This window comes from Stegodyphus dumicola, chromosome 3, assembly GCF_044657685.1.
Source record: "Stegodyphus dumicola isolate Sdum_Otavi_A_Nest chromosome 3, ASM4465768v1".
Classification (NCBI taxonomy): domain Eukaryota; kingdom Metazoa; phylum Arthropoda; class Arachnida; order Araneae; family Eresidae; genus Stegodyphus; species Stegodyphus dumicola.
The window spans coordinates 116573103-116595057 of record NC_140770.1 but is presented as its reverse complement, the minus strand read 5'-3'; the positions used below and the strand labels follow the sequence as shown (position 1 = coordinate 116595057).

The window sequence follows — 21955 nt, the reverse complement described above, 5'->3', positions numbered from 1 at the left end:
TGTCTCGCACTCATACAAAAAGTCTTAAGTAACAGAATTAAAATACCCAAACTAAAGTAAATTTTCATTTCACCAATTGGTCAAGGGAAATTATTTTCCTTTTTATTCTTTCTTCGTGTTACGTACCGTAATTTCCGGAAGAAAGGCCGCACCAGTATAAATGGCGCACTTGAGAAAAATGGCAGGAAAAAAATTAAAATTACACAGAAACGCCACAATAGATTAAATTGCGCGTGACATCGTCGTGGGCCGTATAGATGCAAAAACTCAACCTAAGTTCTGATATATGACATACCAGTTAAGAAAAATGCATGAAATGAAACCATAACTCAAAAATAAATTAAAGGTAAGAAACGTATAGCTTCTGTGCCGTTTAGAGACATTTTCAAAAATTTTCCGCTCCCTAATTGAAAACTATCCAACAAGTACTTGTACCCAAACTGATGGGATCTGTATTTGGCAGAATGCCAAGAAAAATCCATTCATGCTGAAGGGGAAATACGTCAGAGTTCGTTATTTCGAGGCAGGTGGAGTCATGTCTGCCTTTGAAAAAAATTGCATAAAAGGCAGGGGTGGGGAGAGGATGGGTCCTGGAAGATTCATCGAATGGCAGAGGAGAGAGACTATTCAAATTGTTATTGAGAATGTTGATTTGAAAGGGGGAAGAATGTTATTGTTCTGAGATCTGGTTTAGGGTGAATAAGGCATGTAGGTCCGTTCAAGGGAAAGAATGTAAACAAAATAACATTTGCAAAAAGCAACTGAGTGGTCTTTTGTGTGGGAACAGCACCAGTCTATGCACAATGACAAGGCCATCCAAACTATGTACAATGACCATCATAGGAAATATTTTATTTTTAGTGCACTTAAACGCTGCACGGGTAGAAACGCCGCACCCGCTGAAAATTTAAGTTTTAAACACGTAAACGCCGCGCCGTTTCTTCCGGAAATTACGCTACCTTTCAACTGGTTCCCTAAGAACGTGCTTTTACTTTTTAACAATTAATCCAGATGTGATAAAAACCATCATGAAAACATTGGCTTCTGAAAATCCTTGATTTTTTTTTTAACTTTTCGCTCTTTTTTTAAAAATTTTTAATTTTTAAGCACATTAAATTTATTGAGAAAGGGGCCCAGGAAAATTTTTTGCATAGGGCCCCAAGAGTTCTAGTTACGCCTCTGAACAAAACGAGTATAACATGTAAACAGAACTTGGCTCTAGTCTTTGGTATTCCAGTCACAAATGATCTCTGTACCATTGCAGCTAGGCATATTTCTCAATCCAAGTTAGTGGGACGTAGATAATCAATTTCTTTACATACAGCCCTCTTGGTTTACCTGGGTTTTCAGCAGCTGAACGGTAAAATTGCTGAACAGTGGCGGTTTGGTCCGTGGTTTGAATCCTGCCAAATGGGCTGGCTGCATGGACGTAGCTATGATTTTTCCGATGTGTAACATGTATGCAAGCCATTTTCCCTTAAAAAATCATCCACAAAGGCATCCCTTTCTTAGACAGATAGCCCTCAAGTGCTTTGCCATTATCAGATACACCTAAAACCTAAAACTTGGATTATCTGTGTTGTTGAGTTCCTGTAGTTGCAGCAAACTTTTTAGTAGTCTGAGCAGGCATTATTTGTCTATTTCTTTTAGAAATCTTTGCCAAGTAGTGGTCCTTTTTTTAATTCTGTGTCTTCAGTTTTTGTTTACTGTTTGTAGTAGGTACTTTTTTTTACGAATATGTCCGACAGTGAGAATAGGGAAATAGATGATTACTTTCCATCGTCTTCAGGATTGGACACCTCAATATGATATTACATCAGATGAAGAGGATTGTGACTATTCTCTGAAAGATGCTCGACATTGGATATGACTTGATATGAAAAACTTGCCTGTGGTATCCAACCAAATTCAGAAGAAATATATGTTATTTTAGGTATAGTGATTTTACAAGGTATATTACAGAAACCTGATATTACATTTACTGGTCTAAAAATAAATTGATTGAAACTCCATTTTTTTCGATATTTTTTATTATGCAAACAACATTTTTATTATACTTACATCTTTTTACTCTAAACACTTTACACTTTTAGTCTAACTCATTAAACTTTTACGCTAAACATTAAATTTTATATTTTCATTTTTTCTTTTATTCTTTCTTTTGTGAAAGTAAACAGTTTTTAAACAACAAAATTTGCACCTATTCCCTTCCTAATACATCACATAACTACACGCGCCTGTGTAAAAAAACAGTGGCACTGTGGAGTGAATATTGTACATTTTCCATGGCAGTTAAGGGGTTAATTTGTTTTTCTGCAAATAGTACTAGTGTCTGAAATCATTTCCATATTCTTAATGATGCTTTTGGATACATTTAAGTCTATATAAAGCTATGTTAGTTCTTCAGCTCTGTCAGTTACTACACACTGATGCTCACATTTAATCAGTGATGCTTTCTCAATGACATATTCCGCCTTCCGTGTAAACTTTTTTTTATCTAATTATTCATATAATCATTGAAATTAAAATCTCAAGCACTCCCTTATGCTTATTTTGACATGTGCTAGAAGCAACCTTCTAGTCTAATCCAATGGTGCAAAAACTATGCATATTTCAGTGTAATGAAGGTGAATGCCAGCATTGATTTTGAGCTATGAACCAAATGCCTTTATTTTAATGCTGCTTTGGAATTGAATTGAACTTTTAGAGAGTTGATTTCTACTAAAACTTTTTTTTTTTTTTTTTTTAAACTTGTTTTATGTTAAATGCTAGATTTCATTTAATAAGAATGATGCATAGACTATACCTCTGCTTTATTCTTAAAATAATATTTCCCAGGGAGAGAAGGTGGCAAATATAATTGCTTTAATTTCAGTTCCATTTCTGATAGGTCATAAGTTTTTTCATTGAGAATCCTTAAGGTTCTTTTAAAGTCCTTAATTTCCATTTAAAGAAATGTGTACAAAGCCTATTCATGACTACACCTGAAAACATTTTTATTGACTCCAAAGTATAAAATAATACACTTCTAAAATGTTATTTAAATCTTGAATATTATTTAAATGATCTTTTAGATTTTTAGATTAATGCTGTGCATTATTGGCTTCCAGATTATTTTTTACTTTTATCTATGCTACAGTTTATAACGTTGCGCGCCTCCAACTTGCACGCAACCAAGAGGTGACTGTGAAAGCTTGTATAAAAGATAGAGCCTTGTGAAGGGTTTAAGTCCCTTTTTATTCAACGTAATAAATTATAATTGCGTCCTCTTGACGCTTACAGACTGTGCCAACTTGGCAGTCAAATAAAAATAATAACCTGAAAAGAAAGTAAAGACAAGATTCTAACTACGAGGCTCTCTAAAATAACTAACTCACCGTGTTTTACAATACCGCTGCTAATTCAGCAGACTTGAAGCTCACTGGAACGATTACCACTACTTCCCGCCAAGCACATAGGCCGCAACGCGGGGTTCTTCAATTCTCGCTAGCTATCTCCGCGCTCGCTAAGTAAGAATATCACACCGAACTCGTTTCCTTCTATTTAAATCAGAATACTTCCGCTGATAATTTGAATGCTTGCGCGTTCTACTCAAATTTACATATTCTGGCATTGGCAATTCCAGGGGAAAGTAAGGCTTGACAGGAAAGATAGTTTAAACTTAAAATAAATGTTAGTTAAAATAAATATAAACCCTACATTTGCCGCTGCCAGAATTTGGAAAACTTGGAAGCAGGTCCTACAAACGACCTGTTGTAAGTTTATCTAATTCTGAACTAACTGGCGAGAACCTCGTTTACACACAAAAAAAATATCTTATATAACCATTTGTATACTACAATTCTGTTGATCTTACAAAGCTCTCTTCTTACAGCAACTTTTCCTGGACTTCATCAATCAATCTTGGTCTTTCCTTCCAGCATCTGGAAGGAATAAGTATCAGTATCTTTCTACATACATTATAATTTACACTTTCTTGACACAATAAATTTTTATTTTTAACGATTCGTTTTTCTTACTTATTGCTTAATTCACATTCATTCAATTTTTCAAGCATTAATTTAACTTTACCCTGGCTCTCCACCGTGTGTGGTGTCAAACGGGAATATTCGTGTTTTAGTCTTACAACACTTTCCCTAACCACCATGATTTGTTAGAATTCAACGACCAAATAGACACACCTTACTCGACATTCTACAACTCAATGAGCTACTTTAATATTCTTAAAAATTCAAATGTAGGTGGAGAACCCTACAAAACACATTCATTCTAACTTCCCCCTCATTCATCTTTAAACATGCAGGCTTTCGCTCTAAAGCATAACTTTATCTACAATTTAATACTTAAATTTTGACTTCATTACTTTTAAGCATTCACTTTTAGCATCTACAATTTTATGCTTCTAGACTAAATTCTACTTTTACATAACATTCAAGTATTTACGTACATTTACAAAATTTTAATACATATGATTTTTACAATGTATCATAAAATGAATAAGAGAAAATAAATTTTTACTTTACTCATTCTTCGCCAAGCTGGCGGCACTGAAACTAAAATTCTTATTAATACAAGAATACGAAGTTATTTTTATCTTCGGCCAAATTTTGGCTTTAACATAACAGAATTAGTCTTTCGACCAACAGAAAATGCTTGTTTTTAGCTTTTACACTTAAAGAAAATAATACTTTTGCCTTAGCTAAATAAAGTAACACAAAACTAAGTCTCAACCGAGACATATTGACTTTCGTCAAAACATAGATCTTCGTACTTATGCATAACATTTCGGAACAAAAGAGAAAAAAAATTTATAGAAGGTTTTAACTTATCTTTGAGTTTTCGATGCTTGAAACTCCGTCATTCGTTTTTGGCAATATTGGTCCCAAGTTAGAGGTTTCATGGATGTTACTCTTCTCCTTACTGCCCTCCGAGTATCGTCCACATTACTTTTTCTTTTGCGTCCTCTACATGCTGGCCTCTTGGCGGAGTAATCGTCTGGTGGTTGGCATTTCCGTTTTTCCCTGGGACGGCTGGTCTTGACGTCCTCCGGTCTGGAGTCCTTGAATTTCTTCTGTTCGTCGTATTTTTGTGCCTCCTGTTGCCGTTTCAGTTTCCGGAACGGCGGCCTTGCTGGCACCTGACTCTGTGGCCGTGTGCGCGTTCTCCTTGATGTATAATTTCTCCTGCGATCCTTTGTAGGTGGTGTTTTTCTCTTTACCACGGTTTCTTTACCCGGTTCATCTGTATTTTTGTTTTTCTTAAACGCTGGAGTTTGAAAGTTATTTTTTCTTTTTGCTACCGACGTCCGGGTTGTAGAAGGGCTAGGTCTCTCTTCAGTTCTCTGTTTCTTGGGTGGTGGAATAGTTGTTGTTATCTCTGGACCTTCTACTTCGTTTAGACTTGAGTCCTGCAAGAAACTTTTAAGGACTTCAAAATCATTTGGATTATAGTATTTTTTCACCTGGTCGGGACTTGCTTTACAGATTTCCCCTCTGTCGTTCTTAAGATATAAGACTACCCCTTTGATTTCCTGAATTACATAGGGGCCATCAAACTTTGGAGCTAGCTTTGCCATAAAATTGTCTGGGGCACTTGATAAAGAAAATTTCCGCTTCAATACTTTATTCCCAACTTTAAAATCTGCTTCACGGCGTTTTCTATCATAGTAAAGTTTCTGCCTATTTCTTGCCGTATCCAAGGTTTTAAGCGCCTGATCAATTAGTTTTTGCACATCTTGTTGTTTAAACTCCTGCTCTCTTTGTTGCACAAAGAATAATTTATCTAAAGGCGTAATTAACTTTCTGCCTAAAAATAATTCTGCTGGAGTTTTTCCCGTAGTATCATGATGTGCCGTTCTTAAAGCATAAGCTAATTCATTTATGTAGCCATCCCAGCGCTTGTGATGTGTGCTAACGTAACTGCGAATTATTTTTACAATGTTTTTATTAACTCTTTCTGCTATGTTAGCCTGTGGTCTATACGGAACCATTTTGATATGGCGTATGCCAAGTCCATTGCATATGTTTTCAAATATTTGACTAATGAATTGTTTTCCGTTATCGCTAATGACTTTTATCGGTGCACCGTATTTTAAAATGTATCTGTGTAAGAATGCATCTGCGACTGTTTTGGCTGACGCGCGTTTAAGTGGAACAATTTCTATCCATTTTGAAAAATGATCTACTATTACTAAAAGAAAACGATTTTTATTTAACTCGTTCTGGGGGAAGGGACCAAGGAGATCTATGCCTAAAATTTCATTCGGAAATGTAGCGCGAATGCTATTTAAGTACCCGGCCGGGCTGTAATTAATATCATTTATTAACTGACATTGATTGCAGGACCTGACATACGCCGTTACTATTTTGTATAATTGCGGGAAATATACCGCCTCGCGTACCCTTTTTATAGTCTTTCTGACCCCGAGGTGGCCCGCTGTTTTTTCTTCGTGCAACTCCTTCAAAATGCTTAATCGAAGCGAGGCTGGGATGACTGGTTTATACTCAAGATTTTCGTTTGTTGTTTTCGTATAGAATAATAAATTATCTATTATTTCATAGTTTTTTGCTCTATTTCTTATCGCATCGATATCTGTATGCTCAAAGCTTTCGGAGTCTTTCAAATAAGCATAGATATTTCCAAATTCAGGATCAGCTTTCAGTTCAGTAATAACCGTATCTCTAGAACTTAAAATTTTTGAAGTCAACACAGCGCATTTAAGTTCATTTCCTTCGTCGTCCAGTTTTATACGAGAAAGTGCGTCAGCTACATTGTTTTCCTTACCCGGTTTATATTTTATTGTGATATTATATTCTTGGAGTTTTAAAGCCCATCTTATTAACCTGGGCGTTAGGTTTTTTTCGAGTAAAGTCTACCAACAGCCGCATGATCCGAAAAGACTGTTACTGGCGATTTGCCGAAATAAACTCGAAATTTGTGTACAGCCATTAATACGGCTAATGTTTCTCTTTCTGTAGCTGTATAATTCCTTTGTGTTTGATTCAATGTTTTACTAAAAAATGCCAGCGGATGGTTATTTTGCATAAGAACCGCAACCACCGCATAGTCTGACGCATCTGCTGCAATTTCCAGGTTTTCGTCCCCCTCAGGGAATTTTAAAACAGGGGCATTGATGAGCGCTTCTTTTAATCTTTCAAATGCGGTATTTGCTTCCGCTGTCCACGTGAATTTACTTTTCTTTCTTTTAATTACTAACAAGGGTTCAACAATATTAGCAAAATCTTTTATGAATGACCGATAATAAGAACATAACCCAAGGAAAGAAGAAAGTTTCTTGGCGGTGTTGGGCGGTGGGAAATTCTTAATAGCTTTTATTTTTGAATCTTGCGTTTCTATACCCTTTTGCGAAATTTTATAACCGAGATATTTAAGTTCTTTAGTTGCGAACTTGCATTTTGAGGCGTTAATTGTAAGACCGGCCTCTTTTAATAATTTAAAAACTTGTTCGAGGTCATTAATGTGTTGTTCCAACGTACTACTCGTTATAATTATATCATCTAGATAAATTAAAGTTGATTTTCCTAGGACAGGCTTTAGAACAATGTCCATAGCTCTCTGGAATGTTGATGGGGCCCCACACAACCCAAAGGGCATGCGTAAAAATGCATAAGTGCCCGATTTTGTTATAAACGCGGTTTTGTGTATATCTTCCGGTCTCATAGCTATTTGATAGTAGCCAGACGTTAAGTCCAAAGTAGACATATATCTTGTCGATTTGATCTGTCTAATGATCTCGTCTATAACCGGCAAAGGGTAAACTGGAAATTTAGTAATGCTATTTAGTTTTCTGTAATCAATAGCAAACCTCCAAGCCCTTTTATCCGAAGGAGGAAACTCGTTCGTTTTCCTACATAGTACGACTGGACTCGCGTACTCACTATTTATGGGCGTTATTATTTTATTCTTTAACATCTCCTGAATATGTTCTTCGATGATTAGGTCTTTTTGTTTATCATAACGATACGGTTTAGTCCTACAAGGTTTTTCGGCATTTAATTGAATTAGTCACGATTTGGCAGTTTCCTGGTTTTTCTGAAAACAAATGAGAAAAATTACTCACCACTTGCTGTATTGCTTTACTTTCCTGGTCATTCAGATGGCTAAGGTCCAATTCAGGTGTCTCCACAGGTTCCACCACCCTCTGGTCCATCTCCAACACCACGGAACTATCTTGAAAATTTAATTTGGCCCTCGCGGACTTAAAAAGTCCATACCTAAAATAAGAGAGTGTTGTAGGTCTTTCACCACAAAAATTAATACTTTGAGATTTTCCTCTTTTACCTGTAAGTTTAATGATAATTTCCCGATGCAGTGACATGTTTTTCCTTGCGCCGCTATAATTTCCGTATTTCTGGTTTTAAATAGTCGTATCCTATAAAAATTCTTTTTGAAGAACTTTTCACTCATAAAATTTCCTTCTGCTCCTGTATCGATGAGGGCTTCTACTGGTACATCGCCAACCAGGACTTGTATAATTGGTAGCTGTGAGTTTTTTACAATGACCGTGTTTAAATGACTATTTGAGGGTTTTTTTAAAACTTCCGGGGTCTGTACCCTCCCTTTCACAGGCCCCTCTAGTCCTTTAAAGCTTTCCTTTCAATCTGTGTCTTCCGGGTACGCGGATGTTTATTTTCAAATTTTCTTTTTGGGCCTTGACCTTCGAGTTTCGATGCGTTAGCTTGATAGTTCTTTTCCCCATATGAGCGATTTCCATTTCTGGTTTCCTCCTTCCTTCGGGTACTTTGAGAATATGTTTCCCCTCTCGCTCTTTCCGCTATTCTGCGATTTTGAAACTTCACCGCCAATTCGAAAAGTTCCTGCAATATGCTTGGGTTTCTAATTTCAAAGTAGTCTTGGACAGCGGGTAACAATCTTGGTAATATTATTTCAATTATCTCCGCATCGGGTTTTTTCCCATACAGCATATCCGTTAGCTTGATTTTTCGTAAAATAAAGTCTGTCAATTCTGCTGTATCCCGTTGATAGAAACTATATAGCTCGGCTTCCAGCCGTGCGCGATCTTTCACTATGGGGAAGGCCTTTACTAACGATTTTTTGAAATTTTCAAATGTATATGTCGGGCTTCCAAATTCACCTAGTAGAAATTTTCCTATGTTTTTCCACCATAGCGCGGCCTGTCCTCTTAGCGCTGATGTGGCGATGGCAACTTTTTGTCTTTCAGGCACAGGGTAGAGCTGAAAGTGGTTTTCTAGACCTTTGAGAAATACCGCCACCGAATTTTTTCCGTCGAAATAGACGTTTGGCTTGATTGATGCTCTCAAAGTCTGGACCAGGTATCCAAATCCTTCTAACTGAGTTGTCATTTCTTGGTGTTGTCCAGCGGCCTCCATCCAATTTTCGGCCATTTCAGTTCGATAAGTGTTCGGGCGCCAATATAACGTTGCGCGCCTCCAGCTTGCACGCAACCAAGAGGTGACTGTGAAAGCTTGTATAAAAGATAGAGCCTTGTGAAGGGTTTAAGTCCCTTTTTATTCAACGTAATAAATTACAATTGCGTCCTCTTGACGCTTACAGACTGTGCCAACTTGGCAGTCAAATAAAAATAATAACCTGAAAAGAAAGTAAAGACAAGATTCTAACTACGAGGCTCTCTAAAATAACTAACTCACCGTGTTTTACAATACCGCTGCTAATTCAGCAGACTTGAAGCTCACTGGAACGATTACCACTACTCACCGCCAAGCACATAGGCCGCAACGCGGGGTTCTTCAATTCTCGCTAGCTATCTCCGCGCTCGCTAAGTAAGAATATCACACCGAACTCGTTTCCTTCTATTTAAATCAGAATACTTCCGCTGATAATTTGAATGCTTGCGCGTTCTACTCAAATTTACATATTCTGGCATTGGCAATTCCAGGGGAAAGTAAGGCTTGACAGGAAAGATAGTTTAAACTTAAAATAAATGTTAGTTAAAATAAATATAAACAAGTTAGTGCCTGGCATTAGTGCTGCAGAAGTTGAGAATAATACAACTTAAGTTTTATTATAACTTCATTATGGCTTTGAAAATAATTTTCATTATTTGTGCATTTTTATATTTTCATTTGTAATCTTGATAAATAAGCAAAATTACTCATTCTTAAATTTTAAATTATTTTCAAACTTAATTTCAGATATTGAGGTTGGTTTGTACCTTTTAATTTTAATAATAAATTAAAACACTATTTAAAACACTGCTGTTATTTTAAAGTCATATCACTGGAGCTTGCAAAGGATTAAAAAGAAAATTTTTGTATAATTTTTGATCACTTCTATTCAACTGTGGAGGAGCAGCTGAAATAATGCTGCATGGAATTGCATCATTAGACACTAGCTGTTCAGCTACCATAAAATTTTGAGAACTGCAAGGAGCCCAAGAATGTGCATTTTATAGTTATTGCACTATTTGTTTTTCTGCTCATCTGCAGAGGAGCATGGAATGAGATAATGCTGCAATGAATTGCGTCATTTGACTCTAGGTATTCAGCTATTATCAAATTTTGAAAACTGCAAGAATTTCAAGAATGTGCATTTTAATAGTTATTGCACTATTTTTTGTGATATTAAATTTATTGAATTGTAGCATCTGATAATAATGCTGTTCTTGTACCTACCATAGTTAAAAATATCTGCATCATTACATATTTAAAGCTGTTATTATTTATTTTCTTATTGTTATCATTAGTGTTATTTTACACTTCTAACTAATTAATCAAGGTAAAACAAAACTGCTTACCTTGTTCCAATGGGTTCTGCTAGAAACACTGGTTGAAATTGATCTCCTCTTTGCATCTCTATCTGCAAAATTGAAGGGTAAATCCATGAATGATAACTCCATTCTTTACACAAACATATCTTAGTGAAGACGTAATTGGGTTACAGAATATTTGCATAATGAAAAGGGTTTAAATTTGGGACGACGCAGCATGTGACTTCTCTGTTCTGAGTTCTCATACGATCTCTCAGCGAGAGTTCATAGTTCGAGAGGATGTCACTCAGACATTGGATCTCAGCAAAAGTTGCAACATCCTCCGGCCCAAAAGGACAATTGCTATAATTGTCCTTATTACATTCCAGCTCCTCTGGATATAGTAGTTGCACTGGTCTTTTAATTGTATGGCCTTTAGAGCAAGTGGACAGTACAGGCTCTCACTTTACCATCTATCTCTTCCAGGAAAGATTTCCATTTTGATGCCCATCTTCCACATCAGCCTTGGAATTTTATCTTCTTGCACTAATATAATACAGTCTAAAGTCGTTAATTCGGACACCCATAATCTGGAATGATCTATAATCCGGACCTCAAAGCTAAAAACTTTCTGCGCATGCGCCGCGTTGACACATGCGCATAGGCATTTACGCGTGCACCTAAGACTTTTTACCACTGCGCATATGCGTGTACGCAAGTGCAGAATATGTTTTCGCGTGCACGTTTTATGTATAATGGATGGTATAATCTAAAATTATCCAATTATCTGTTTTAGTTAATGTTGATTAATTGCATTGTTCCTTAATCTTTGAATTGGATCCGGCTTATTATTTTTTGCAGACTGTAAGAGCAATTTTATAAAAGTAAACTTGAACTTTCGATTATGTCAAATAGAATTTCCGATTCTGGAGCTCCCAAAGGATCGTACAAAACGAAAGTATGTTTCGATGTCCATCAAACAAAAAGAGGAATTGCTGCAAAAAATGGATAAAGACATGAAGAATTTGACAGAGAGGTTAGTGAAAACGAAAAAATTTTGATAGACAAGTTAGTCGGTATTCTCGGCACAACAATTAACGGGACTTGAACAGCGGAACTTTGTAATTGAATAAGAAATTGTACCTGTTTATAGAATTAAAGAGAAAGTATTATCACATAAAATGAAGCAACTTAAAACAACTTACATTGAAAGAAATGTTTAATAAAGTAAACAAATAAATATTAAGCTTTTTTTTTTTTTGTAAATTTTGATACCCTTTAGATTATAATTGTTCTTTATTTCATAAATTAAGGTTTCATATTTTTAATTTTAGAATTTCTGCATGCCATCTTACGAGATTTAAACTGATGATCTATAATCCGGAATCACCGAAGTCCCGACGAGTCCAGATTAACGACTTTTGACTGTAGTTCCTTTCTTCAAACAGGCTTCTGTTTTAGCCAATTTAGAATGATGAGCAGATTTTAAATTCATCAAATAATCTTGTCTCCATTTTCTCCAGTCTCTTTCTACCAGTATTTGTTGATGTCTAAATCGATGTGTAAGACTGTCCTTTGTTGAAGTTAATTTAGAGCTTCCTTGCAGCAATGATAAACCGTCTTCCTATTAAGAAGTGACCAGTTGTCAAAGATTCTGGCTCTCCTAGATCCGAATATGTAAATATTAAAGGTCTAGAGTTCAATATAACTTTCACTTCTATTATGACTGTCTCTATTTCCCTAAATATCAAGGATGATTTGCCTAGGATTCTCTTAAGAAGAGCTTTCAGAGACTGAACCATATGCTCCCAAAAGCCTCCCCACCATGCCGCCCTCTCAACTATAAATTTCCATTTGATTCCTTGCTTAGAGAACTCATCTTGAACTTTATTGTTTTTCATCATCTCGTTATATAATTCTAATTCTTTTTTTTTTTTTTTTTCTCTCTTTTAAACGTTTTGGCATTATTGGTATACACTATTCGGCACAAACCTCTTCTTGCTATGAACCGTTTAAATGCAAGCAAAAATTTTTCTGTGTAAAGGTCAGCTGTAAATTCTAAATGCACGACTCTAATTATAGCACAGGTAAACATTAAAACATATGTCTTAGATAATTCTCTTTTACTTTTGATGTACAGTGGACCCGCTTAATCTATTTCAGAGTTCTCAAACGGAAAGGCTTCTTGGCATTTGTCTGGTGGGAGAAGTGCCATATCTTGCATGATGGGTTTCATTCGAAATATTTTCCAGACTGCAATTGTACAGAACACTTTTAATTTTCCTACGAGCCTTCAGCAACCCAAACTTATCTCTTATTTGATTTAAAGTATCTGCTATTCCTCCTTGCCCTACCACCTGTGACTATGAAGAATAATTAGATCAGTCAAATGATCTTTGTCAGGCAACATGATTGGATGTGTTTGTTTGTAATCCAAATTTGAATTTTCTAATCATTCACCAACACAAATTACACCACTGTCAGCTACAAATGGATTGAGAGACTTCAGTTTTGATTCTGAACTTAACCGTTTGACTGCTATGCGGCGCAAAAGTGCTGCGTTCATTTGTCTCGAAAACTGTGACACGCTGTGTCTTTGTTGCTCCGTGGGTGTGAACGTAGTCTGATTTCATGCATACTTTGTAACACGAGTGCATTCTAAAATAACTAACTGCGTCATGGTTTTCGAAACAAATGAACGCAGGCCTTTTGCGCTGCTTAGCAGTCAAATGGTTAATTCCTCATTGTTCTTCAATGCCCGTATTTCATTTGTGAAATTTCGCTCCTGAATGCATTGGATCAAATTCTGCCATTTCCAATTTGGTGACCTGCAAACATCCTGATAATTTCGAGATGTTTTTAACATTGTTGATGAATCTTAAGCACCACACAGTAATTCGGTAAATTCGGTGTAAATTGCTGTAATTTTGGACTTTAAATAAATCTTTGGAAGGTCTGGTAACGCATGAATTTATGAAAACTTCCTTCGATGTTTTTCTTAATTCCTTGTTGGAATCTTCAGTGTTCTTTGTGGAACATAAATTCGGCTTTGTCCAATGCCCCATTTCTTTTTTTAACCATGTGGACCCTTCCCACCAGCCTGAATTCGTCTGTACTTCCTTCACCCTGTTCTGAACGAATGGCTTCCACCTTTTCACATTACTTCGAATCCAGTGTAACGTTATATTAGAATCAGTCCATATATATACAGTTAAATCAATGTCCCAAAGTTTCTTTTGGATGTATTTTGACAAGTGGGCGGCTATCAAAGCATTCATCAATTCCAATCTGGGAAGTAATAATGTTTTCAAAGGTGCTACTCGTGATTTTGATGTAATGAAGCTTGTATGAATGACACCATTTTTCGAATAGCAAAAATGCAGAACAGCCCCATAGGCCTTCTGACTCGCATCTGTGAAACAGTGTAACTGTAAACCATCCTTTTATATCCCTTTTCCCAGCACTGATGCAAACTGATGTTTTGGTATTTCCAAACTACAAATATGAGCTATTTCATCACACCAGTTTTGAAAATTCTTGAGATTTTCTGGTATTTCAGTGTCCCATGCTATCTTTTGTTCCCATAAATCTTGCAGTAAAATCCTAGCTTAAATGGTGTATAGATTTAAAAACCCCAGTGGATCAAAGAAACATCCTACAAATCTCAGGATTTCCCTTTTAGTGAGTATGTTATCTATCCTTTTGGCATCTTTTACCAAATCTTCAATTTCTATCAAAAATGTATCATTTGACATATTCCATATGTACCCCGATACTTTAGAACAAGTCAAATCTTTTGAAAAATCTTCTTCATTCCATACTTTTTGTAAATTTATTTCATTCATTTTTCCACTTCCGCATGTTAAATTCACCATCTTTCAGTACACGTTTAATATGTTCTGATTCCTCGAATGCTTCTGATTCTTCATCTGCTCCAGCGGTTAAGTCGTCAACATACATTCAGTTAGCATGGAACATTTTCAGTTAGCATGGAAAATACATTCGGATACTGTGACTTGTATTTGTCAGCGTGTACATTAAGAGTTGCTCTGAGAAGAAACGGACTAGATGTTGCCCCAAAAATTACCCTTGTCATATGAAGAGCCTTTATTTTGGTTCCATTTAATTCATCATCGTTCCATAGAAACTTGACTGCGTTTTTGTCTTCATCAGCAAGAGAAATCTGCAAGAATGCTTGTTTGATGTCAACTGTAAATGCAATTCGATTTTGACGGAACTAAAGGAGCAATTCCAGTATGTCTAAACACATCTTGGGACCTGAATGTAAACAGTCATTTAATGACAAACAATACTCCACATATGACAAAGTGTCAAAAACCACACGGAGATTTGTAGTTTCCTTGTTTTCCCTTATAATGGCTTGATGTGGCATAAAATACGTTTTTGGTCAAATTTCAATGTTAGTCTCTTCGTCGATTCCTTCTTTTAAGTACTTATCAATTACTTTGCGATATTTGTCATAGAACTGTTGATGATTCTGAAATCTATGACTTAAACTCTTAAATCTAATTTTAGCAATCTCCAGATTATCTCCAAGCTCATTTGAATTATGATTCCAGGCAAGGCGGACAGCATAATGATTGTTATCAAATTTCACAGACCTTTTGAAATTATCGAAAACTAAATTATCTTCTAATTTGAGTTCCTCATCCGAATCCTAATTTATCCCCAATAGATTCGAGCTCCCAGAGATTCTTCAGCAAATTAGACAGTGATTTGTTCTATGTATCTTTATTATTATGAACCACAACTTTCATAGTATTCACATTAGTTCGTGAAATTCTGTAAGCCCTTTCTGTTCCACTAATGGTCCAACCCAATTTTGTTTCAACTGCTACTAAGGAATTAGACAGTCTGTGAACCTTACCCGTAACTATTTTCTAATAAAAGTCCGCTCCTATTAGCAAAGAAATTTTCACCATTTTATTCCCTTGTCCCCATTCATCAGAAAGTTGTATGTCCTATTTTTTAATACGATTAACTATTTCATTTCTAGGGGAATGAATATGTGGTCCATTAATGACAAGAGTAATTAAAGCTTCTATTTTGATTTCATATCAATTCTTCGAACTATGCAAAATGAGACCAGTTTTTTTAACATTCTGTGCTTCATTGTGCAACTGAAAGAGAATATATTTTTTTTTTCTTCTCCAATAACCGGAAGTTGCCACCCAGTCGATATAGTGGTCTTGGAAGCTGACTGCGATGCTGAAGGGCCTGGGTTCGAATCCCGGAGAAGGCATGGTTGTAACTGTCCATCCATTCATAGGAAAGGCAATGGTAGCCCATCTATTAGGTGCCTCCATAATAAAGAGACCACCACATCCGGCCTTGCATAGATTAATGGACTGGGTTACATTTGTAATTGTTCACAATCTACCATTGGAAAAAAAATAACTGGAAGTTTTAATTTCTTATAGATGTCCTCCGTAATAAATGTTTGCTGCGATCCTAAATCCAACAACGTGTGAGCGCTTTGCTGGCGCCAATTGCCTGTGTTTATGATTTCAGCTTGTACTGTCAGAAGAAATGAGCTATTTACTGTTGCGCAATCTGAAACAGAAGAGACTACTGCCCCTTTGATGGGCCTCTTGTCTGATGCGTTTGTTTCGTCAGAGTGTATCAATGTATGATGTTGTTGATCACAATACCACTAGTTAGTTTCGATTTGCAGTTCCTCGCTAAATTATACTTTTTAATACACACAAAACAATTTCCACTTCGCTTTAATGCTTCCTTTTCTTCTGGAAGAGTCTTTTGACATGATTCTGATGTAGGATTTTCAGAACAGAATAAACAGCTATTAGAAAGTGATGTGTAGCTGAAGGAATTCTACACTTATTATAATCCTGATTTCTTTTGTTGTCTCGAAAACATTTTCGAAACTGCCACTTGTTTTCAAAATGGGATTTCTTTTCAGTGATTTCAGAATCTGTTGGCTTAATTAAAAATCCTGTATGTTCTCGACTTTCAGTTTCTTTTCTTAGAAAATTTAGCAAATTTGTAATTTTTGTCTAGTTATCATCTTCATATTTCCTATTAAATTCTAGTGATAAATCATTCGGAATTACCTTTATTAATATCGTATACAATAAGGTACTGTATGAATCTGGTAAAATATTACATGATTCTAATTCTCTAACTTGTACTTCACAACGATCATATAATTTTCGAAGTGCTGTCACATCGCAAGACCTTTTAACCGAAGTCAGAGTTAATAAATTGTTCATGTGGGTATCTATTATTAGTTCTTTGTGTCCGAAGCGATCTTTTAGTATTTTCACAGCCTTTTTGTAATTCTCCGCTCTTAACGTCAAGCCTTGTATTGCAGTTTCTGCATTGGAACTTGACTTTAAATAGTTAAATTTATCTACAGCATGTAGACTTTCGTTTTCGTGTACAGCTGTCTCAAATCATGTCCAAAACCTGGGCCAACTGCACACATCCTTTCCCAAATACGTTTCCAGGGCCAATTTTGGGAGTTTAATTTTGTTTTGTGATTCAGTGAAAGTTAAACATGAAGTAGAATTAGCGCTATGTGGATTAGTATCTAAATATTGTTTCGCATGTAATTTCCAAACAATAATTTTACCTTTATACTCTTCTCTAGAAATGATTTCATCTTCTAAATTTGTTACATCAATTAAAGTTTCAATACCATTATCTGCTGAGATTAGTTCTTCTTTACTAATTAATTGAACAACTGTTTCTTCGATTGCATTTTTATCCCCCTCATTAGCAATTTCTGTTTCTATCTTATTTATCAGCCTTGTAACTACTGCTCTTATAACAGATCGTTTCTTTTTTTAATTTTTCTAAATCCATGTTTTTGCTTAAAGCAAAATCTATTAAATTTAAATTTAAATTCAACCCAATTGCCCCATGTTGGGCACCACAATATTATTAGTTCTATTTCTCTTAACGCTATCGTTAGTGTTATTTTAGACCTCTAACTAATTAATCAAGGTAAAACAAAACTACTTATCTTGTCTCAATGAGTTCTGCCAGGGCCACTGGTTAAATTGATCTCCTCTGTGCATCTCTATCTGCAAAATCTTTGAATGGTAAATCCATAAATGATAAATCCATTCTTTACACAACATATTTTAATAAATACTCAAACAGGTTATTGAATATTTACATAATGAAAAGGGTTTAAATTTGGCACGATGCAGCATACAACTTCTTCGTTCCGAGTTCTCGTACGATCTCTCAGCGAGAGTTCATAGTTCAAGACGACGTCACTCAGCCAGATCTCAGCAAGAGTTGAGTTGCAACAAATGCTTAAATTAATTCCAAATTTTGTAATCATTTCATAATATGATTATATTTATTAACTGTCAACATCAATACCAGTAGAATTAAAATAAAATGGAATTATTAACAGGACAGTCCTTTCTTATGAAAGCCTGAAAACACTTATAATTCCTGAATAGCAGTAATTGTGTATCTGTAAACTTTTAAAAGCAGTAGTCTATGCTTAGTCGTTGAATTGTTTAAGAGAAAGCTACTTTTTTCATTATAATAATTTCATTCTTATAAAATAATCTGTAAATCATTTTCATAATCTTTTGGTTTAAAAAATCATTTGAAAACTGGGGTTATAAACTTAAGGATGTAGTATGTTGTTTTCAGAATCAAAAACTGTCAACTGCAATAAAAGTTGGTATAGTTTTAGAACTTTTATTAAACTTGAATGAACTTTGATGTTAAATCTTGTAATGCATATTTAATTATTTATGCCACATAATCTTGTGTAAACATTTAATATCAATTACACAGAATGCATTCTTATATTGTTATTATAGTTAGATAATAAATGTTGATGGTGTGAAAAGTAAAAAAAAAAAAAAAAAAAAAGAAGAAGATGAAATTGTGACTGTTGGGTTGATGAACATGTTCCTATAGCAACAATGGCTAAGGAAAATGGAACTAGATAATAATGGGTAAGATAAATATGAGATTCAGAGGCCTAAGAATAATAGAGCAGTGCCTTGGGAAAAGTAATAACCAAGGACCAAGTGTGAGGTCTCGTGAAAAGATCACACACAGGCAGCACTGTCGAAAAAGAAAACGAGACCATAGCTTCATAGACCATAGCTTCCGAAACAGTTTTTCTAGCCAGAACAAGGAGAAAAGCAAAATTCTAAGATTACCAGTTCCAGTGATATCATGTAGCACAAGAATTGCAGCTGCTGACAATCAAGAAATGCTGCAGCCCAGCAGCAAGTAGAAAGAGAAAAGCAGAAGATGAGAACAAACATCCCCAGCACTGTTATCACAGGAACAACTTATTTAGACTGCATCAATGGCAGATTTATGTAGTCAAGGCAACACAGTCAAACTAGTGGTGACATGAGATGCCCTGTAGCCACCACAATAAGGGAACAGAGTTATGGAGGGAGAACTACAGCTGTAACAAAGACACAAATCATCAGCAGGCAGATTTCAAGGACTTGCCAAAGTCTAACAGCCATAAATTTCCTGACTGGTACCAGCAGTGAATGATGGATTGGAGCTGCATGAAAGGCTAGTGGATGAGAGAGGAAAAACTCATTTTTTTAATATTTGAAATATCATTAATATTTAATATTTTAAAATATGTGTTCCAAAATTAAGGTGATGTAATGCATATATCGTAGAAAGAATATATTGTAGAAAGTAGTGCAATTAGTTGAAATTAATTTAATAGTCTAAATGAAAAGATCACCTGTTATTCTGGAAAAGTTTCAAATTTGTTTCCAAATTATGATTTCAAATTTAAGTGTTTCTAAATTTTAATATATGTTGATATGTTAAGTCTGGAAAGTTTATAAAGTTAATTCTTTGAAAGGGTAGTGTATATTTAAAGATAAAAGTGGCATTTTCATTTTGACCTTTTATACATAGGACATTGAGTAAGTAATGAGGGGAATAAAGTAAATCTATGGCCAAATATGCACAAATTAAATGTGAAATTTTAGACATTAGGGTAGATTTGCCAAGGTGTTGTCAAAAATATACTATCAGTTTTATCTGTTTGAAGACTTGTATTCAAAGCTTTTCTTATAGGAAGGCTGAGTGTGCTATTTATATTTGAATTTCACTAACACATGTGTATTTAATTTAAGGCTTTCCTACTTTACCTTGAGATTCTATCATTCTTGAATTGATGTAGATTTTAGTGGCAAGCAATTTCATTATAAAGTTCGAAGGACTGTGCATAGCTGTACATGAGAGCTTTTGTCTGCCCACCAATGCTGCTTTGTCATGCTGTTGTGAACAAAACATTATAGTATTGAATTTATAGCAGGAAGAAAGTTTATGTTTTGATGAAGATATGAAGGAAGTTTGTGTTTTAGTAAGTCCAGATGACTGATACTTCATGTCGTATGTTTTAATGTAAGCCTGTCGAGGTGTTGGTAGAATAAATTGTTAGATTTCTATATTTGTTTGATTTTTCAGTTAGAAATTTTTGTGCTGTGAACTCACCCATAGAATAAATGTGATTCTTGTAGTTAATTATAAGTGAGCCTGCTAAACTTGGTTAAAGTTTGGTGTTACATTCACAGTTTTTGAATTTCATGCAAGATTATCATGCTTTTTAAGATAGAAATCCAAATATATGAGAAATCTCTGGGAGATGTTGCAGGGTAGCTGTCTATTGTAACATCTCCCATAGATCTGGACATTCTCTGTAAAAAGGAATGCATCTGCATGACACTGCAAAAATGCTTGAACTCTCAAAAGAGTCGATCATGAGAATACATTTAGTCAGATTCCAGATGAGAAACCAGATTAGGCCACCCAGTGGCAGTTTTTTTCACAGTTAGGCAGGTATAACATTGTTATTTTTTACATCAGATTTTGAACTATTCTATTTGAACAAAAGTATTCTGAGTCCTCAGTGGATGCAGCAGATTTCTTTGTCTCTGCAGTCAAAAATAAGGAAAGATGGAAAATTAATTTTGCAAAGCAGATTTTTTTAATGATGGTGCATTTGTAAACAGTTAATTTGTCATAAGAAATCAGTTATTCTTTAAGTCGATTTTCTGATCTATTAGTGTATTTTCTTAAGTAATGTATTTTATTAGTAACTAAAAACAAATGTTTTCAGGTGATGTCAGAAATGATCTATATCTGACACTTGAGAAAGGCGATTTTGAGAAAGGCGGTAAATCTACTGGAAAAAATATTGAAGCTACCATTATCCTTGTCAACTGTGAAGGATTTATACTCGAAGTAATATTTTTTTTTTTTTTTTTTTTTGAATAATCCACTGTTTTTTTTTTTTTTTTATATATATATATTCTTCATATTCGGATGTGAAAAATTTTGCTTTGAATATGGTACATTTATTCTCTTTTAACCTCCTAAGTATATTTCAGTTGTGTAAAATTTAAAGCTATATTTGTGTAAGTCACCATTTAAGTTCAGCTCTAATCAGATAGGTATTTAAAAATGTGCTAAAATATAAAACTAATCTGTGTTGGTGCTGTATCATATACATTTGAAATAAACTGGTTTCCAAAATTCAATAAAAAATCACAAAAATAGCAATAACTTGTTCAAAAATAAGCCATTTCATATAAAATTTGTATATGTTGTCAAATAAGAAATGCTGAGTAAAGCTGCAGTATGCTAATTATTGGCACTGCAGTCAAAATACATCATCTGCAAGGGAATAAAATTGCATGATTTGGAGCAAGCTTGCAGATTTTGCTGGATAAAAATTATAAAAATAGCAATAACTTGTTCAAAAATAAGCCATTTCATATAAAATTTGAATATGTTGTCAAATAAGAATTGCTGAGTAAAACTGCAGTATGCTAATTATTGGCACTGCAGTCAAAATACATCATCTGCGAGGGGAATAAAATTGCATGATTTGGAGCAAGCCTGCAGATTTTGCTCTGATACTGAGATAAGAAATCAGAGATAGCCAATTTGAAACTGCAGGCATCATTTGCTCGAAGAACTGTGATAGAGAGCCATTGAGAGAGTAGAGGCAGGACAAAGTCAGACAGAGGTGGCCACATGGCTAAATGTGAGTTCTGTAGTTCATAGACTTTGGCAGTAATTTCTAACCACAGATTCATCACCCAGGAGGTTCAGCCAAGGATGGCCACTGTTTTTTAATAATCCACTGTTTTTTTTATATATATTCTTCAGATTCGGATGTGAAAAATTTTGCTTTGAATATGGTACATTTATTCTCTTTTAACCTCCTAAGTATATTTCAGTTGT

General features: G+C 35.0%; 1 protein-coding gene across 2 annotated transcripts in view; it reads left to right on the top strand.

The window, feature by feature from the left end:
- spg (dedicator of cytokinesis spg) overlaps positions 1–21955 on the top strand; it is a 267982-nt gene that overhangs the window by 97460 nt on the left and 148567 nt on the right. For both annotated transcript variants that reach the window (XM_035372971.2, XM_085813220.1), the window contains one exon: positions 20826–20950. In XM_035372971.2, coding sequence (XP_035228862.2) covers positions 20826–20950 — 125 coding nt within the window. The remainder of the gene's footprint in view (positions 1–20825; positions 20951–21955) is intronic.